Here is a 20635-nt window from a genome sequence, read left to right on the forward strand (position 1 = left end):
CCCACTACACACATTAGATAAATCTTGTAAAGACAAATTCATACAGTGATGCAATATGAATGTGTAGGATTATATCAGTAGATTATTAATTAATATAAATGAAACATGAATTACTTAATAAATAGGGCAGCAATGTGGAGTAGTGGTTAGGGCTCTGGACTCTTGACCGGAGGGTTGTGGGTTCAATCCCAGGTGGGGACACTGCTGCTGTACCCTTAAGCAAGGTACTTTACCTAGATTGCTCCAGTATAAACTGTATAAATGGGTAGTTGTATATAAAAACAATGTGATATCTTTTAACAATTGTAAGTCGCCCTGGATAAGGGCGTCTGCTAAGAAATAAATAAATAAATCAATAATAATAACACTGTGTAACAATTTTTTTTTTTTTTTGTTCCTGGGTAGTAAGTGTTATTTCCTAATTGCTTATGCCTCAAAAGTATAGAAAATGGCTATTATTCCCCACAAACTTTGCTTTTGTGACCAGGACAGTGATATTTTGAAATTGACCTATTTCCAATGAGAAAACGGGCGAATTTGTGTCTTTTCGTTCACATAAAGATTATACTGTAAATCACTTTCACGAATCAGCCCCCAAATGTAGTCTCCCATCATGTTCTCGTTATACTGTCCTTCACTGACAGCTCATCCAGGAGCCTCAAAGCCGTGCTGCTCCATAATGGTAACAACTACCCGTCTCTTCCCCTGGCTCACTCGGTGCACCTCAAAGAGGATTACAACAGCATCAAGACCTTGCTGGACGCCTTGAAGTATGATGAGTACGGCTGGGACCCCCGGAAGGTGCTGATGCCACCACTGCACATCAAATTGGGCCTTATGAAACAATTTGTCAGAGCTCTAGATAAGGAGTCGGCAGCCTTCAAGTACCTTCAAGACTTCTTCCCTAAGCTGTCTGAGGCAAAGGTCAAAGCCGGTGTCTTCATCGGACCACAGATAAAGAAGATCCTGGAGTGGAATGAATTCCCCAAGAAGCTCACTAGTAAGGAGAAAGCGGCTTGGAACAGCTTTGTCGCAGTGGTTCGGGGCTTCCTGGGCAATCACAAGGCCGAAAACTATGTGGAGCTGGTTGAGACTCTGGTGAAGAACTACGGCACAATGGGCTGTAGGATGTCCCTCAAAGTCCATATCCTTGATGCTCGTCTTGATAAATTCAAGGAGAACATGGGAGTGTACTCGGAGGAGCAAGGCGAGCGCTTCCACCAGGATATACTGGACTTTGAACGCCGCTACCAAGGACAGTATAACGAGAACATGATGGGAGACTACATTTGGGGGCTGATTCGTGAAAGTGATTTACAGTATAATCGTAAATCTCGAAAAACTACTCACTTGTAAATCTTTTATAGTCATTTTTGTATTACTTTAGTATAAATACATGTTAATTTGGATTCATATGTTGTTTTTTTCTGACTTTATGTGAACGAAAAGACACAAATTCGCCCGTTTTCTCATTGGAAATAAGTAAATTTCAAAATATCACTGTCCTGGTCACAAAAGCAAAGTTTGTGGGGAATAATAGCCATTTTCTATACTTTTGAGGCATAAGCAATTAGGAAATAACACTTACTACCCAGGAACAAAAATTGTGTTACATAGTGTAATAAATACATTTTAAATACAGCCATTTATAAAGAGCTACTTTGTAACAAGGCTGTCTTACAGTTAAACTCTTTTAAAAAATACAACAAATGTACAACGGAACAGGTGCATATACAGTGGCTCTCAAAAGTATTCACCCGCTTGGACTTTTCCACATTTTATTGTGTTACAACATGGAATCAAAATGGATTAAATTAGGAGTTTTTGCCACTGATCAACACAAAAAAAGTTCATAATGTCAAAGTGAAAAATAAAATCTACAAATTGTTCTAAATTAATTACAAATACAAAACAGAAAATAATTGATTGCATAAGTATTCAACCCCTTGAGTCAATATTTGGTAGAGGCACCTTTGGCAGCAATTACAGCCATGAGTCAATTTTTGCCCATTGTTCTTTGCAAAATTGCTCAAGCTCCGTCAAGTTGAACGGGGACTTTTGGTGAACAGCAATTTTCAACTCTTTCCACATATTCTGAATTGGATTGAGGTCCGGGCTTTGACTGGGCCACTCCAGGACATTGACCTTTTTGTTTTTAAGCCAATCCAGTATGGCTTTGGCTGTATGTTTGGGGCCATTGTCCTGCTGGAAGATGAATCTTCTCCCAAGTCCCAGGTCTCTTGCAGATTTCAGCAGGTTTTCCTCCAGGATTTCTCTGTACTTTGCTGCATCCATTTTGCCCTCTATCTTGACGTGCTTTCCAGGCCCTGACGCAGAGAAGGATCCCCATAGCATGATGCCGCCACCACCATGCTTCACGGTAGGGATGGTGTTCTCAGGATGATGTGTGGTGTTACGCTTGCACCAAACATAGCGCTTAGCGTTGAGGCCAAAAACCTCTATTTTGGTCTCATCAGACCATAGAATCTTCTTCCACTTGGTCTCAGAGTCTCCCACATGCCTTCTGGCAAACTCTAGCCGAGATTTGATGTGAGTTTTTTTCAACAATGGCTTTCTTTTTGCCACTCTCCCATAAAGGCCAGTTTTGTGAAGCACCTGGGCTATTGCCTTTAGAGTTGCCATAGGCCTCTTGGTGGCCTCCCTGACTAGTGCCCTTCTCGCCTGGATACTCAGTTTTTGAGGACGGCCTGTTCTAGGTCATGTCATGACCCACATGCAACCTAAGTTGCGATGATGGTTTTCTATAAACGTTGCCATTCCAGGAACAGTATACTGAGATAGGTATTTTTGCCTAAACATTTGATGCAGTTTTATGCTCTGCTGATACAGTGTCCTGTATGCAATTTCAGTGCTCTCCCAGAAAGATCCTGAATTTAGCAGCAGTATTGTGCTACTTTATTACTTTACTACCTCCATTTGGAACAACTCATCCAGGGAAGTGAACCATTTTAAATGACTTCCACAGAATCACAACTGACATTGATCTGACATCCGTTCCTGAACAATTTTATATGCAATTTAATAAATATAAAATGCATATGTATGCTCATCTGAGACAGGCTAATTGCATTTTTATGTATCAATCATTGAAAGGTCCTGCAAAGACGTATTGCAAGCTACAGCACTGCACAAGCTTCAGCAATTAATATAAAATACGATGGCATTTCTTACAGAAATTGTTTGTTTTCAGTGTCCCCTGTGCATTTAATGAATTTACTGCCCTCTATTATATTTGCTTTCTCTGCAGCAAGTCAATATTTATGGCATAATGAATAAGCCATATAGACAACCTCTGACAGCTCATCTCCAGGACCACCTGCATGGACCTTTGCTACCCTAACTCACCAATCTGGGACATAAACACTGACCCTGCAAATACTGTAGATTTACTATGGAAACATATTTAATAAATGAAAAAGGATTTTCATTTTTTTTTTACAGTTATGATTTATATTATTATGATTAAACATTTCTACTTTACATAAAGGGCAGTTTTGTTGATTCATATATGGCAATGTATTTTCATGTCAGATAACTTATTGTAAAAAAGATTAAGAAAGCTGTGTATGCTAGTTTTTCATCCACATGACTATCTATATCTATATCTATATATATATATATATATATATATATATATATATATATATATATATCTATATATATATATATATATATATATATATATATATATATATATACACACACAGTATACTGTTTTTTTTGTTATAGAGGTGGACATTATACAAGTAGTGCAAATTATACAAAAACAAAATAATATAACCCAAGGTAGCTCAGCCTATTACATTAAAAGAATTACGGCATACATTCAAGCAATCACAAAAAGACATCTTAGAACATAAAACATATAAGAGAAAATATTTTTCCAAAGGTCCCTGATCCCCTCTAGGAGATCTCTGCTTCGCGCTGCCCTATTGGGAACTCAGTTGCTGAAGACTTCTCTATAAGCAGCCCCATCTTGAACACTCATGTGCAGCAGTGACTGGTTTGTGATTACATCCCAAGGTTGCCCTGCACACACAGTCATTGTCAGGAGACGATGTTGCATTGTTAGCCTCTGTTCAGATTTCAGCATGAATGGGAGAATGGGGATTTGGAGTTCTGATTTTCTGAGACACAGGTTTAGCACACCAGGGCACAAGTGTCCTCAGCCACTGGTATAGCAAGGCTGATTGACTTCTAATTATAAACATCCTGTGTATATGACAGAAAACTGCTGAAATACTGTATCAGCTTTCATATCCAAAAACCTGCTCCACTTGGAAAGAATCTGCCCAGTAGCTACCTTCTTATGTCACCCTTTTGGAAAACTGCTACAAAAAGTTAATTCCTAACACTTTTTATGCAAACCATTTAACTTTTCAAGGTCGCGTGTTTTATTTTCTAGATCAACACTGTCAGACATGGTGAAATGCACATGAGATATGCTGAACCATATCTCTTATCCTTTGAAGATCTGTGGAACAAGATCTCACCAAGTAACAGAAATGTCTTAAAGGGTGGTATAGAAATGATTTAGGGGTTACGGAAGGAAATGCATTTGTCATTTTCCATGCTGTCAGCATAATGAAAGATTAGAATGTACCTGTACAGATGTTATGAGCAAACTTCAAGCAATAGTATTGCAGGAAGAGATTGCACAGCTTGTCATCATAATTTCTTCCAATACAACAAAAGGAGAATAACTTCTTTGGACGGCTATATTTAATTTATAATAAATATATTATAAATGTGTCATTGCAAAAGCTACTGTTAACTTACTTCTTTTCCTGGTTTGCCTGCAGGACCATATTCCCCTTTCTCGCCATTTTCACCCTGAAAAAGAAAACAAGACAAAAAAGACCACTGTTTTATATGTCGTTCTTACTGTACATTAATAACATGCAGTTACACCCTTTTTTGACTTTCTGACATTTATTGCATAAGAATAAAGCATTATGTCCATCAAAATCCAGAACTAGCAACATAATATGTTTGTAAAATAAATGAATAAGCTTGATGGCTCATAGATACAGCATATGCATTATTTTCCTGTTCTATGCTGCCAATCAATCAGAATTTCTTTCTTTTTTTTGAGTGGCTTGTCATAATAAGCTAGACTCCCAGTCAGATTGTCATTGTAATGAAACATACTGTGCTACTTCTACAATTGTGATTTCACCATTTATTATAACAAATAACATACACCAAAACTGTACATATAAGGCTATAATTCTCTCTCAGGTTTCTCATGATTTATATGTCACCAAAAACCCTTGATAGATTTACATCCTTATTATGCACAGTTGGGTGTAGATTATTATTATTATTATTATTATTATTATTATTATTATTATTATTATTATTATTATTATTATTGTCTAAGTTGAGCTAATGCGAGGTTATCGTACCATCACCCTGTGGCTTGGACATGCCTAGCTGTTGACCTGAAGGAGGATGAATAATTTCTCATTGCAATACATTAAACAGCATTATAAAACGGATTGTTAGAATGCTGCATGCTGATTGGTCCATCAGTGTTCCAAGCTGTTACAATATCCAGCATAATGTCACGATTAGGAACTAATTAGGAACAAAGGCAAATCACTGCACCTGTGCTTAACCACGTATCACTGCACCACCAAAATCAATGAAAACACCTGTCAAAATACCTGCTGTCATGGAAGATAGTGAAGACATCAAGGTGTCTTTTCATATCTTCCAGTTTATATTAATTTGCACTACAAATCAGTTTGCAATTTAAACAAGACGCTGTTTTGGTATTTTATTTGTAAACCAGTAATTTTCTGTAACTTCGGTCAGATCCAGTTGTCAGATATTCAGTTTTATTTTCCTCCTTTTAGTTGGTATCAGCGTCATTTTGTTAAACTGACTCTTGAATAATTTTCAACTGTGGACATTTTTTAAAAATTATGACTATTTACATTATTACACGCAATGTCTTATCCATCCAGCTCGCCTTTTTCACTGCCTCTCTTCTCATTTACTACAGTGCACTCACTCTCTTTACATGTTCAAAAATGTAACACTGATGTGATAGAAAAAAAAACTTGAAATGAAATTAATACCACAAAACAAACAAATTTGTCTGTTAATGCTTAAATGTCACTTTGCCTTGAGAATTCATCAAGTTCATTGCATAGGGCCTTAATAACTCAAGATCCAGCGAATGGGCAGGCAAAGGTAACCTGCATTTCCTTTTGGTTGCTGTGAATCATTACTTTCCTGACACAGGTGGGTGTATCAAGATAATAATGCCCCCACCCATCAATCCAGAAGGTTCAAGGACTAACTGACAACCCATAGCCATCTTGACGTGCTTTTCCCAATCCAATTAAAGCCCTATGGGATAAACTTGACATCTGGGACAGGCAGCCTCAACCTCATTTTTTGTTCATTAGAAATCTGCCCCTTCTTAATCTTCATGAAGCTCCCAAGCAATGGTTACTTGATGAGCGAAACCATTACAGTAACAACCAACGGCCCACTTACAGTAATACAGTAATCCATCACATATCCGCCCTAACCATTTATCCACCATGATCAACCTCTTCAGCAACGTTAGTTTATTATTCAACAGAGAAGATTAGGTCAGAGATTGTAGATCCTACCAAAGCTCTCGTACACTGTGTTGTATGTGCTCAGTGCGCAACCATTGCTGGTAGTGTCATGAGCTGTTCGCTGTTGTTGATATGTAAATAAATCCTGTTCGCCTGCGGGACGTATCAACTTCAACCTCCATCACAATCTCCTGCCTTTCACTCAGCAGGGAACGCATGCACCCACACGGCAGACGGCTACTCTGTCACAAGCATTCACCCTGTATCTTTCTAAACAAGGGAAAAAACTGTGTATAATGGTATTTAAAACAGAATAAACTTATCCGCCTTTTTACATATCCGCCCTTACTTTGGTCCCACCGCAGTCAGATACGCGATGGATTACTGTATTAAAATCACTGGACAACATACATCAAAAATTGAACAAATTTGGCTAAGCAGAAGGTAAAGTAGATGGAGATTTCTGAACCTAAAGACTTGACTTCATTAAGATTGAGTGGAGAGACCAGTAGACAGTAAATCTCTCAATACAGTGTGGATAATCTCTTCTCTTAGCGCTACACAAGAACAATGCAGGGATCTTATTAAACGATAATGTGCCCCATAACGTTGAACAAAAAGATACTCACAAAGTCAATGTCACAAATAATCTACAATTGCATTTATTACTCTGCAACTCATTTCTCTACAGAGTGTACTTATGGGATCCCTGTGCCCAAACAAATACACTGTAATGTAATAAAAAGGAACAGTAATGTGACACGTGAAGAGTAATCTAGAGGTAAAAACTGAAGAATTCCAGCAACTTTTTCAATAATTCATCCAACTTTAAACACTCAATGATGAACTCTAAACTAATTAGACTATTAGTGTTATGATGAAGGTACTGTATTATCTGAAATATAATAAATAGGTGTTTTAATTGAATTAAGATCAGCTGATTAATCACACCTGTGGGCTTTGATCAATTAAAAAATAATTGATTAATTCATCTTGTCTATGTATGCGGTATCAAAAAACAATGCACGAAAAATACATATTTAAAAAGGGCAGAGGGCACTTCCAAAGACCTTGGCAAAGGGGGAACTGGAATGTATGCGCAATATTTCACAATATATCAGATGATTAATCAATCAATAGGAAATGCCAAGATTAAAACCTCTAATAATAAACAATATTATTAACTTTAAAACCAGACAGTTTTAGACAGACTATAGCCTTAAACTAAAGCAAGAATGCAACACTGCATATATTGTACAACTTAATTTCTGATATATGCACACTACAGTACCTCATGCATCTACTTTCATTCCGTACTACGACAAAGATCATTCTCCATTCACAGCCAGCCAATGTTATTTCTAATAAGAGAGGCAACAATAGTTATTGGATTTCATATAGTCTGATACCATGCCTATCACAAGTACCACATTTCTCACTCTGCATTCCGGACATTACATATTACATAGTGCTACATAGGGTCATTCCCTAATTACCAGTAATTCCATTATGTGCATGTTCACTACATAGTTTCCTACACATTAATATATGGCTATTCTAAATTTGAAGTCTAGTTTCCTGAATTTAAGGCTTAGGAAGTTGACAGGCACAGTATGGTACTATACTTGCAGTCAAGGTATGGCTTGGTCATACTGCTCTATAAAGCTAACCGTTTACCTCTTTCCAAGCACAGCATACCGTGACCCACTGTCATGTAAATTCTAGAAGCAAGCCAGCCCCCCAGTTTTGGTTACATTCCCATGCCAATGTGAACAATCTTTCTGATGCAACAAATTGGCAATGTGATATCTGTCATAATGTCGGCCCAAGAGTATCAAATGCTATTATTACACCATTGCTGCTATATTGTTGTTTAATACATTTGATAATTAATTATAAATAATAATTGTAATTGTTAGCAATGAGTGATTCCTGTATTGCCTGATCATAAAATTATTATTATTATTATTATTTATTTCTTAGCAGACGCCCTTATCCAGGGCGACTTACAATTCTTACAACATATCACATTATTTTTTACAAAACCTCCAGGTTAAAATTGACAGGAGAAAGGCCTTCAAGAAAAACATAAAATGTCCACTTACAGATTGCACTTACAGTATCCAGTTATGAAAAAAGCCTTGTAAAACATTTTAAGTTAATTATCTAATTCAGTGTGTTTCCAATAGGCCTCCAGCTTGAGTTCCCATATCTCTAAGTTGAACAAGTTAATTTGTCTGATTTTACCAGCTCAAGTTGAATTCCAGTTCCTTGTGCATCCATTTCAAAGTATTGTCTGCATTTATTTGACTTGTGGAATTTGACAAATCTTGACCCAAGGTACAATGTTAATTGAGCCAGACTGGCACTGGCCTACCGCTTTCAGCCGTTCCATGCTAGAAACATGCATTTCTAAAATTGAGAAAAGCATTGTACAATGACGGTATGATGACATCATAAATCTAGGAAAAGAATGTTCCATTATGGGTGCCAAAGTTTGCGGTAGTTAAATCCAAGAATCTGATCATTACTGATTTATTAGTGTACATCTTCAACATTCTTAATGGTGTCATGAATGCATCGTTCAGCATATCACATATTGCACACATTCTAAACTATATCAAAACTGGACAGCAGACTCTTTTCCTACATCCCAAAGGTGGTATTTACAGTTCGATCTTGTAGTCTAACAACATACAAAGTTTCAGGCCAAATGATATATTATAGCCTGGTGGACAGGTATTTTAAAATGTATTGTGCATTATATGTTAGTGCAGCGCAGCACCTGCATTTGTATGTGACCTATGATTACAAATACATTTCCTCTGCAATACAATTCCCCAAAGCAAATCAGAGCTCCCTGCTCCACCAGTTTCAATAACCCAGGGGTAAAAAGCATATAACCATAAACCCCCTACATCAATCAGTGCACTCAAAACCAACAAAAACCATAAGCTTTTAGAGGATTCAGGTACAGTCTATAATGCAATACTAATGCCTTGCTGGACAGCAAAAGAATAACTCACTTTTTCACCATTGATCCCATTATTACCCACAGGTCCCGATTCTCCCTAGAATAATATGAGAAAAACATGTAACTAAAAGACCTTTAAATTCTTTCTACAGCCTATTTCTTTTTCTTTTGGTTTGTTTTAGCAATGGCTATAATTAAAAAAATATAATTAAATGCTAAGAGAAAAAATATACAAAATATACAAAATACACTAACAGACACGTTACTGAGCAACTTTATATATATAATACAGTGAAGGAGACACAACTTAGAATTAGAAATGGTTCTAATAAATCCATGTACTTCTAAACTTTATTGTTAGTGGAGTTTCCAGAAGCCAGCGGGAAGCACTGCACTGGCATTAGTCTTGTGTTTCATTACCCTTCTGGGCTGATAAAGGCCATACATCCTGATCTATTTCAGGTAGAGGGTTGTGTGTTTGTTACATTTTAAAAATATCATTAGGAGTTGTGTCTCTTGCCAACCACAACTTGCTCACAGTTATCACATACCTATGGACATTTAAACACACACCTGGTGCAGTGATCATATCTTAATTGTTTTGTTGTCTGATGTGCTTAAGTGAGAACAGACCTCCCCCAAAGTTATGTGTCTTACCTGTGGCCCTGCCTGGCCTCTTATCCCAGGAGTACCATCAGATCCTTTGTCACCCTAAAAAAAAAAAGATAAAGCTATGTATATAATTGGTAGGCAGCAACAGCAGAGATGAAGCAACACTTTTGTGGCAAGTTCACAGTAACACTGCCTCTCCTCTTTATCATGTTGCTTAAATCAAAGGCTATGAAGCCAAAATAGGGACTTTGAAACAATTTGTTTTTCCAGAAATCAGTTTAATTTAAATCAAGGAGTTCAAGTCTTCATGGAGTTCAAGTTCTATGAATAAGGCCCACCAAGCCTATCAGGTTACATATTTAGTGTTTTAAAAAAAAATAATCAATACCTCTATACAATTTTAAATGATGCTGCTCTAATCCACAATGTGCTTATAAGACATAGATGGATTTACGATAATTACATTTAAGGAACCATTTAATAGATTCATGAATCCTTAACAACAATGTGACATAAATAATTGACTCTGGTATGACTTTTCAATGATAGCTATTATTAGTATTACACCAAGATCATGACATAGTGGTAGTCTGTGACACAGTGGTCCTTGTTTTCCTGATTACAGTAGCTGTGTCAGATACAAATGCTCTTACTAGTCAGGCAACGGCTATTGCACCTCTTTCAAACCTAGCTTTTACCCATTTTAATTACAATAACTAACAGAATGTACAGCTACGGACAAATGTTTTTCATCACCCAACATAATCAACTAATTTTGCTTCATAACGTCAAATGAAACCTGCTGAATAATGTTACGTTAACATATTTAATTACATACTGCTTTGTAGTTTTCCATATACTTAACGAAAAACTGACAGAAATTGTGACATTTCGAAATCTAACATGAAATACTGTGCTACTGGTACTAAAAGTAGACTTGTGCAACATAATTTTGTAGTTTCTTTGATTACATAATGTTAAATAAACTCTCTCCAGTAGCTGACCAAGTTGAGTAATATACGGTTGTGTCAGTTGCAGTTGGAACCTGGCAGACAGCCTGCCGGTCTCTCAGTCACTGCTACTGTGCTGTAATAAAGACACATATGTACCTCTCTCAAGCTGTTTGTAGTTTATCTCCTTTGTATAACATTGTCACGCAATGTGCTACTTTATTTCCTAATAGTTGTAAATAAAATGGTCACACAACTTAGGAATACAAAGCTTGGTTAGAAAACAAGTCAAAGAACGTGTTCAAAAAGTTATAATAGCAAAAACCCTGATATGTCATCAGTTAATGAGCAATTGAATTAAAAAAAGAAAAAAATCTGTTATTTGAACACTGGGATTAATCAATATAAAGGAGAATTTGAATCTTTGAAAGGGTTGTCATTTCTGATGCTTCAGAATGTTCTCCTTCAATTAGTCTCTTTGATTTTCAACATGATTTTGAAGAGCGAAACCCAACGTAAACATGCAGTGCCTGTGGGATTTTGAAACAAAGCCAGTCGCATATCAGCAATTAAGGAAATTAACAAACTGCATCAATATTATTATAACCTTGCCATGTGTCACTTTTGCACAAACAAAAGTTCTCATTGTCATAACATTGTAAAACATAGAACAGACAGAACAACAGACAAGCACCATACACCCCCAGAGATACTCAAAAACTTGTGCTAAAGATGGTTCTTACTGCTGGACAGAGAAAAATGTAATTTGAATTACTTACACTATGTTCACCTTTAAATTACAGGTTTGAATGTATGCACATTTGCATTTAGACTATTACGGTTCCCCTACTTGTATTGAGGTTGACCTTTATACAGGGGATACACACTTTTGCTCTGGACACCTGCTCACCCAATAACATCTTTGGAACCCACTCATTGTGTATCAACAATTAACACACAAGCCTTACATTAGCAAGTTTCACCTCAAATGTACAAGCGTTTCTCTACAAGTGTGGCATACAGATAGACAATCGGACAGGCAGACAGAAACTCTTTCTAACCCATTATTATTATTAGTTTATTTAACAGACGCCTTTATCCAAGGCGACTTACAGAGACTAGAGTGAACTATGCATCAGCTGCACAGTCACTTACAACAACATCTCACTCAAAACGGAACACAAGGAGGTTAAGTGACTTGCTCAGAGTCACACAATGAGTCAGTGAGTGAGCCAGGCACTTCCTGGTTACAAGCCCTTTTCTTTAACCACTGGACCACACAGCCTCCTCTGTATTAATACAATTAGAAACTTGACTGACATAACAAAACAAAGTATAGTATATGTATTATTTACGCAGATTTCTACCCTTTTAACATAATAGCCTACAAAAGCATTTCTTTTTTTGGATAATTGTACCAGTTATTATGGCTGATAACTAGACTGTTTCGATTTCAGTTTTTAAGATGTGTGTAACTGTCTTTTTATAATTCATTGGTTGCTTCAATTTTTGTAGCTCATTAAGATGTATGAACTTTATGGGTCAAACTCATTCTTTGCAAGACACTATTAAATGTTCATCCAAATTTCCCTAAAATCCCATTTTAAATGAATCTTCTACAATAAATAGTATTATTATAATGAGTTTTCATGAAAGGTTACCCAGTCGACAAATGTTTCAGTGCAGTACTATGCAAGAAATACTATCTATCATAACAATACAATTACATTCTCATAGCCTTCAACAGTCGTTTGTGAAAAAAGGCTGGATGTCCAGTCTTTATGAATATTTATTACATTACTTTAAAATGCTGGACACATGTATACAAATTGAGACCAAAGTCTACTACTCATGTTTGTCACAATTCAAGGCTAGACACATGTTCCAAGTAGATGTCTGTTTTTTTTTTAATTAGGAGAATGAGAAATGCCGTAACGTAATGCATCCAGACTCATCTTGTTAACAGCAGCAATGACCTTAACTAGCAGATCACAATGCAGTTTTCAGCAGGGAAGCTTGCACAGGTGTAGAAGTTGAGACTAACAATCAATTTAGTCTCACTCTCTCAATTTTAGTCTCACCTCAATGACGTAAAAAGCCCTTGTGGGATTTTGAACCAAGACTAGTTTAAATGTTGGCTTGTGGCTATGAGCTTTGATGGAGTTAAACATTTAAGGTTTAGTGATGTGATGAAAAACAGAAACAAGACACAAATTGAAAACCAAATTACATGAATGATAACCCATTTTAAGCCCTTTCCACTGTATCTTTAAATTTAGCCAAACTTAATAAATATAATGCATTCATATTTACCTTCATACCAGGGTTTCCAGGAAATCCATCTTCACCTGTTTCTCCCTGTAATTAAACCAAAACAATAAAAACAAGAATACAACCAAATAGATGTGCGAGGCTGGAGCTGCCCTGCATCTTCACACTACAGCTGTTACTAGGTCTTATATAACAGGGCCTGCTGAAGCTCTGGACACAATTACCTGATCATTTGAAAATATAAAACGCATGCTATACTTGACTTGTTATTCCAGATACAGCTTTTACAGAGGCTGGAACACCAAGATGCTTGTTTCTTTGTGTGTTAATACCAAGGTTTGTATAGAAATAATTATTTCTTATGCTGAAAAAAGTACCATCTACTGTTAGCACATTTTAAAGTAGCTCCCCGAAAAAACTTATACTGATTAATTTAGCTTCATTGTGCTTTTGATGTATTGATCACTTGAACATTTTTAACAAAAACAAAAGTGATAGATGTACCACATATTAAATACAAAAATGATGGGCTCAGTTGTACAAGTACAGGTAGATATGACATTTAATCTGCATGAATCAAAATAGCCTCCAATTACATTTTTATGAGCTCTCTGTCGTCTAAGTAACCTGGTATGTTACAGAAATATCTCTCTTTGTCTAATCCCCTTTTTATCTCATGAAATGCCCATGAAATGTCATGCCTGTGTTAATTGCTATTGCTGAAGTGATATTCAGAGTTTTCCCCAATATACAGTAGCTGTATTTGCCATTAATTCAATTTTAATTGCCTCAAACACAAGGCATGGAGGAAGCTGCGCTGCTAACTCTTTTGGGCCACATTTACAGAATTCTTCAAGCAATATATGAAAAACTGTGTTTGAAAAGTAAACCAAATGTTTTTTTATACGGTATGTAACTGAAACCATGAGATGGCGGAGGTTAGATCTTGTAATTTGGAGCCAAGATGTTAGGAATTGTATATAAATATTGAAAATGAAAGTCCATCATTAATATACCATTTCATCCACACGTCAGATGAGATGTTTTTTATGGGATGTTAGAAATACACAGGAAAGGTTTCATGCATGTTGCAGGATTGGGGTCATTTCATTACATTTTTATTGTACAGAATGTAGTAATGTTGCTAAGGGGGTCAATAAATCACCACTTAAAAATGATGTTTAACAGGTGGTGGTATTGTTTAGATCATTACCATACATCCTATCATATCTTCTAAAGATTGCTGCTGGCCCCATCTGAACACTGTCAGAGAGTGTCGTGTTCTTTCCTGTCTGATCAAATGCTACAGTAGACTATAGAACTTTCCTGTGAATATGGTATTAAAACAATCAGATATAACTCTAGACAAATATCTGCCATGGTCTCATTTTGATTTGTTAAGCCCCATGAAGATATTACTTGTTGCAACTTCAAAAGCAGGGCTGTGTTTCAAACAGCTTCCTTCAAAAGCTCCCTTTAGTGTAAGTGGTATACTTAATTTAATTAAAAGGCTTTGTGTCAGTAAATGTCAAAACAAGTGTTTCAGAGATAAAATTGTATAGAACCCTGATATTGTTTTCATCCACTTCCAGATTGTTTGAAAGTACAAATCTAATTTTAGCTTGACTGCAAATCAATACTGACCACTATTGGTAGTACACCGGTGCTGAGAATTTATACGGGCCAATCCAATTATTGTATGGAACACTTAATCAATAAAGTCTGCTAGGAAATGTTAAATATGCCTCACACAACATTGCTGATCCATGTCTGATGGCATCACTGTTTTTTTAAGTAATAAATTGGCAGAATTGCATCTAAACTGATTAAAATGGAGATTAAACACTTCTGTCACCTCTCAGGCAGAATTCAGTTAGACCCCTGCTCTCAGATGTATTCATGCTTTACTTGAAATGTGTCTAATTACAGCTGAAAACCAAAATCTGCAAGCGTTTAATTAAAACGTAAATGCGATAGCACAACTTGCTCTCACAATAAATTGCCATACTGCTTTGGTTTATTAAATACCGAGAGGGAAGGTAATTGAACAATCACATCCTTTGCCTGACAATATTGGCCAATTAATTGGTTCTGGTATTACAAACAGCATGGATTTTATATGATCTGTTTTTCAGTTTAGCTTATTTTTGTCTTCATAAGATATATGCAGTGCTAATCAAAGAAATGAAAGGCATTCCATAAGTTATTTTAATGTCTGCTTAAAGACCAAGAGCTAGACCTCCAAAACTGGATCTCAATACAAGGATGGAAGCTGTTTTAGGGCTACTGAAATGTGTTACTGAATGTCCGGAGCTTGATGAGTTTGCAGATCATATTTATCTCCTGGAAAAGCCTTCTTTATTTGACAGGGGACTGAGTTGCATACCTTAATGTTACTGAACAACAGAACCCTGATTATAGGGCATACTGCACAGAAGCTAACCAGGGAATTAGACTGATTATCAGGCAGGTAATGTGATTAGTTTTCTTTTAAAAAAAGCATGCTGTTACTTTTGACAAATGTCTTTATTCGAGGACCACACATAAGTAGACACAAAACTGACCTAATTGACCATCTGGTGGTAATAGCATATGCCAACACCTGTTCATCCTAATGAGTTCCAGTCATTCCAATCCTGATCTTCCTTTGTCTTGAACTCCAGGCTCATGTTGCGCAATAATATCAATCTCACAACCATGTTATTCAGACAGTGTGTAATGTGTGTATGGTTGTGTTTAAAAGTAAATAAAATAGATACCGATAGACTACGCCATCATTCCTGAACAATTCATGAACTCTTGTGTCAGAGCATTAAGCAGCAGTGTGGAGTAATGGTTAAGGCTCTGGACTCTTGACCAGAGGGTTGTGGGTTAAATCCCAGGTGGGGGACACTGCTGCTGTACCCTTGAACAAGGTATTTTACCTAGATTGCTCTAGTAAAAACCCAACTGTATAAATGGGTAATTGTATGTAAAAATAATGTGCAAAAAATAATGTAATTGTATGTAAAAAAAATAATGTGATATGTTGTAACAATTGTAAGTCGCCCTGGATAAGGACGTCTGCTAAGAAATTAATAATAATAAATAATAATTAAGCTGAGGTTGAACAGCAATGGCTCTTTATTCTGTCAATCAGCTCCAAAACTGAAATAGCATCTGCTTAAATAGTTGTCCCTACCTTGTCCCCTTTTTGACCAGGCAGTCCCGATATCCCTGGTAAGCCTTGCTCACCCTAGAAGAATAAAAACATTTTTTTTAGAAGCATGCAATTATCAACACATATAGCAAAACTAATTCAAATTCAGTTTAGTTATTTTTCAGTAAAAGTATGTGACTAGAAGAGAATCAAATTAGTATATATATATATATATATATATATATATATATATATATATATATAATTTATTTAACAAATAGGGTAATAACATACATCCCAGCAACATTTTCTATTATTGAAAATATTGGAAAAATGTATTTAAAATAAACAGTGTGTGGGATTAAACCCAAATGCAATACTAAAGGTTTAAGGAAGGCTATGAGTCTATGATTTGTTTTGAGCAGACAAAGGTAAAACAAAGGTATTAATTACCCCTTGCAATGAGAACTGACAACATTTAGTTTTCTTCATCAGCCAGGAACAATAAAAACATTTCACTTTTTGGTGTCTTGTTACTGGTAGTAGTAGTATTTCCTAGTATTTCTGAATATTTTTTTTACACAAACAAGATGGTTTGCATTTTGATTATATTTAAGTAGTGGAAAAATACAAATATGCATTTATGTTCACTGTAACAAATGTATTAACATTTCATTCATATAAAAAAATGCAGAAATGTAATGAATACATACTTTTGCATACATTATTAGTTTAGGGATTTAAGATTTTGAATTTGAATACAGAGCACATGATACACTCCATACTTTATTTTTTATTACATTCAAACTAGAACAAGTGAGGACATGCATGCACACAATGCTGCAGCAGAGCCCTCAGTCCCCTGTACCTTGTTTGCAGAACATTGACACCTGTCAGTTGTTAAATGGGCAGACTGTGACAGCATTCTGGGAAGGTGACTGGTAACCAGGGAAGGAATTGTGGCAGAGAGCACTTTTGGTGGGCACTGAAAAACATGTTTCAATAACTGTAAACCAGAATACAATTATACACTACTGTACTGTTGATAACTTACAGCTATAACTAAAGGACAACATTTCAGTGTCTGAAAATCTCTTTTTTGAAAAAGAAAAATTACATCTGTAGTAGATGAGATGTGATGCCCAACTGTAAAAATGTAAAAAAAAAAAAAAAGTGTATATTTTATGAGGGGGGCCCACTAGGGCCGCAGGAACTAGGGGTGCAGTACCCCTGGCTTGAAGTACAGGGGTGCTGTGTACCTGCTAGTGCAATGGTAAATTCTACTAGTTTTGTGAATCTTAAGATCTGTGTGTGCAAAGCACTGCGTCTTTTTACATTGCTTTGGAATACAAACAATAATAGACCAATCAGCGCTGACTGTCATAACGGGGGGGGGGGGGGGGGGGGAATCTTGCAATAAAAAATGCAGGTTGTATCTCCTGAGTTCGCTGGGCAACACAAAACTGTATACAAATCACTGGGGACCAGGATTTTGGTGGAAATACACTGTTGCAAGGACTGTGGTTAAAGCATTTGCTTTACTGAAATAGAGAAACAAGTGTTGATGCTGACTTTGTTTAATTAACATGTTTAACATAATAGCAACTGAATGCATGGCTTCCCTCACATACAGGGGTTACATTTTCAATGGCTCAGCACCCCTACTATAAAAATTGTTCTAGCGCCACTGGGCCCACATTACCCAGGTCCGGCTGTACAATAACAAAAACAATTTACTTTAACAGCTGGGTTGCACCATTCCTGCTTTTAAACAACCAAATTCTTATTTGTTTATTTAGCAGATGCCTTTATCCAAGGCGACTTATAGAGACTAGGGTGTGTGAACTATGCATCAGCTGCAGAGTCACTTACAATTACATCTCACCCGAAAGACAGAGCACAAGGAGGTTAAGTGACTTGCTCAGGGTCACACAATGAGTCAGTGGCTGAGGTGGGTTTTGAACCGGGGACCTCTTGGTTACAAGCCCTTTTCTTTAACCACTGGACCACACAGCCTCATTACTCTCTGAACACACACACACACACACTCTAGCACACACACACCATTCACAACTGTTTTCAACTGCATCATTGTAATTGACCTTTGAGACCAGCTATGTCTTTTCCTTGACTCAAATCAATTATGTCCTTTTCATCAGTCAGCCCTTTTACATAAAAATGTCTGGTATCAGCATAACACACTCAGCACTAAAAACTCTTACCGTAGCACCTTGTATTTCACAGCAGTTTTCCAGTTCAGCCATTTCCGAATCACAGTAAATTGTTATTTGCTGAAGTTCAATCTGGAAGAAAAAGTCCAAATTTAAACAGTAAAATCCTTCCTTATTACATATGAAAGCTAATTTGAATCCCCAATTTGTATTAGATCCAGTGTTGCTCATACACATATTAACTGCAGAGGTTTCTCATTCTATAACTATTCCAGTTTGGCCAATACTCACATCAACTGGCCTACCATCTTCAATCCGAGTCATGATGAGAGTTCTGCCTCCAACGTCAATTGAGTCCTTCTCATCAGTCAGCCTTTTTTCAATGAGGTTACAGTCCATGTAAAGGGAAACTATTTTGGACTGGATGCTGAGTCCCAGCTTGTGCCATTGCCGGTCGAACAGAGACTGAAGATCTCGACTCTTGAAGGTGTAATGGAGTGTGTTCTTCAGGAGACCCATTGCTGTAAATTCTAAAACTTTTTTACTTCCATCTAAAACAATAGATACCTACGGGAAAAATAACTGACATTAAAGAATAGTAATTGCATTCGCAAGAAGCAACTGAGTATGAAGCTACAGTCTCCTGGCGCAAGCTAGTTAATAATAACATTCTTTTAGTAACAGTCCTTGACATCTCGGCAACTCAAAAAAGAAATTGATTTGAAGTCTATATACCCTAAGTGTGTTGCTGCGCTTTTTCACCATTATAATTTTCTTTGTAGAAACTTTTAATTCAGTTTGGAGAGGTTTGAAATATATATAATCTGACTAATCTAATTACCTTTCTTTTATGTGTATTTTATTGGAAGTTTGTCACACAAGGGGTTCCTGTATCTATTTTTCTCACCATCAAATCCATTTCAATTTTACTTACTGTTAATGTTTATTACAGTTGATAAGGGCTGGTTGACTAACCGGTTTCTCCTCAGTTTTTGCGAACGACCTGAACAGCTGGTAGAACTAAATGGGAACCTTTTTTTCTGAGATAGCAGAATCAGTAAAAAAGAAGTGGATAATTTGTGGAATTTAACTATATTGGAGGAAAATAACTAATTTAAAAAATATGTATGGCTGTAGCGGGGCGGTAGAGAGCCCTGCTGTGTAACTGTATTTTGTTTATTTTTAGAACGGGGTTTCCCCCTCCGCCCCTGTGCAGTTTATTTTGTATTTGTGGTTTATTATTATGATTTAGTTACTGTATTTAAATGGCAGCGAAAGCCGTGTCTTTTTGTTGTATGATTTATTTGTATTTATTATTATCGTTGTCTTAATGACGGCGTGCGCCGTGTTTGTTATTGTTCTGTTTATTTTTAAAACGTGTTCTGGCAGAGGTGAGATTGGTGCTCGTTCTCTGCCAGGAATAATTTAAAAACCCCCTTCAGAAGGTGGCCATCTCCCGAGTTAACTGAGTGATTGATTTGTTGCTAATCGGGGGATGGTCACCTCCATAAAAGCCTGCAGCTCGCTGCACTCAAGGTGGGTGTGTCAGGAGCGAGAGCGGAGACAGCGAGAGGAGAAGAGAAAATTAAACTTAAAAGAATAACTCAAAGGATCAGTGAAGGCTATTGCCCAGCCTGATCGTGTTATTTTGTGTTAGAGACTTGTTTTGTTTCAATATTTATTTTCGCTCTGTGAGCACTTTGTTTTGTGTTAAAAATATTTATTTTACTTTGTATTATTTGAATAAAACGGCGCCACCTCGTCTTTTTCTGTTTAAAATACTGACAACTGTTTGGTGTCAGTATTTTTAGTTTCTGCCTCTGCCTGATGTCCAACCACCCTGTCACAGGCTGACAGAGGATTTTTGACCACCAAAGTATATAGTCTATATTATAACTTAAAAAAATGACCATACGGTA

The 20635-nt window shown here is 36.5% G+C and overlaps 1 protein-coding gene across 1 annotated transcript in view; it reads right to left on the minus strand.

The window, feature by feature from the left end:
• Nucleotides 1–20635, minus strand: part of LOC131737108 (collagen alpha-1(XIX) chain-like) — a 106286-nt gene that overhangs the window by 71900 nt on the left and 13751 nt on the right. The window contains exons 6-13 of the mRNA XM_059023921.1: nt 19008–19283; nt 18768–18848; nt 17414–17530; nt 16588–16641; nt 13449–13493; nt 10231–10284; nt 9626–9670; nt 4801–4854 (exon numbers count right to left, since the gene is read on the minus strand). Of these exons, the coding sequence (XP_058879904.1) occupies nt 4801–4854; nt 9626–9670; nt 10231–10284; nt 13449–13493; nt 16588–16641; nt 17414–17530; nt 18768–18848; nt 19008–19283 (726 nt within the window). The remainder of the gene's footprint in view (nt 1–4800; nt 4855–9625; nt 9671–10230; nt 10285–13448; nt 13494–16587; nt 16642–17413; nt 17531–18767; nt 18849–19007; nt 19284–20635) is intronic.

Source organism: Acipenser ruthenus, chromosome 5 (genome assembly GCF_902713425.1).
Source record: "Acipenser ruthenus chromosome 5, fAciRut3.2 maternal haplotype, whole genome shotgun sequence".
Taxonomy (NCBI): Eukaryota; Metazoa; Chordata; class Actinopteri; order Acipenseriformes; family Acipenseridae; genus Acipenser; species Acipenser ruthenus.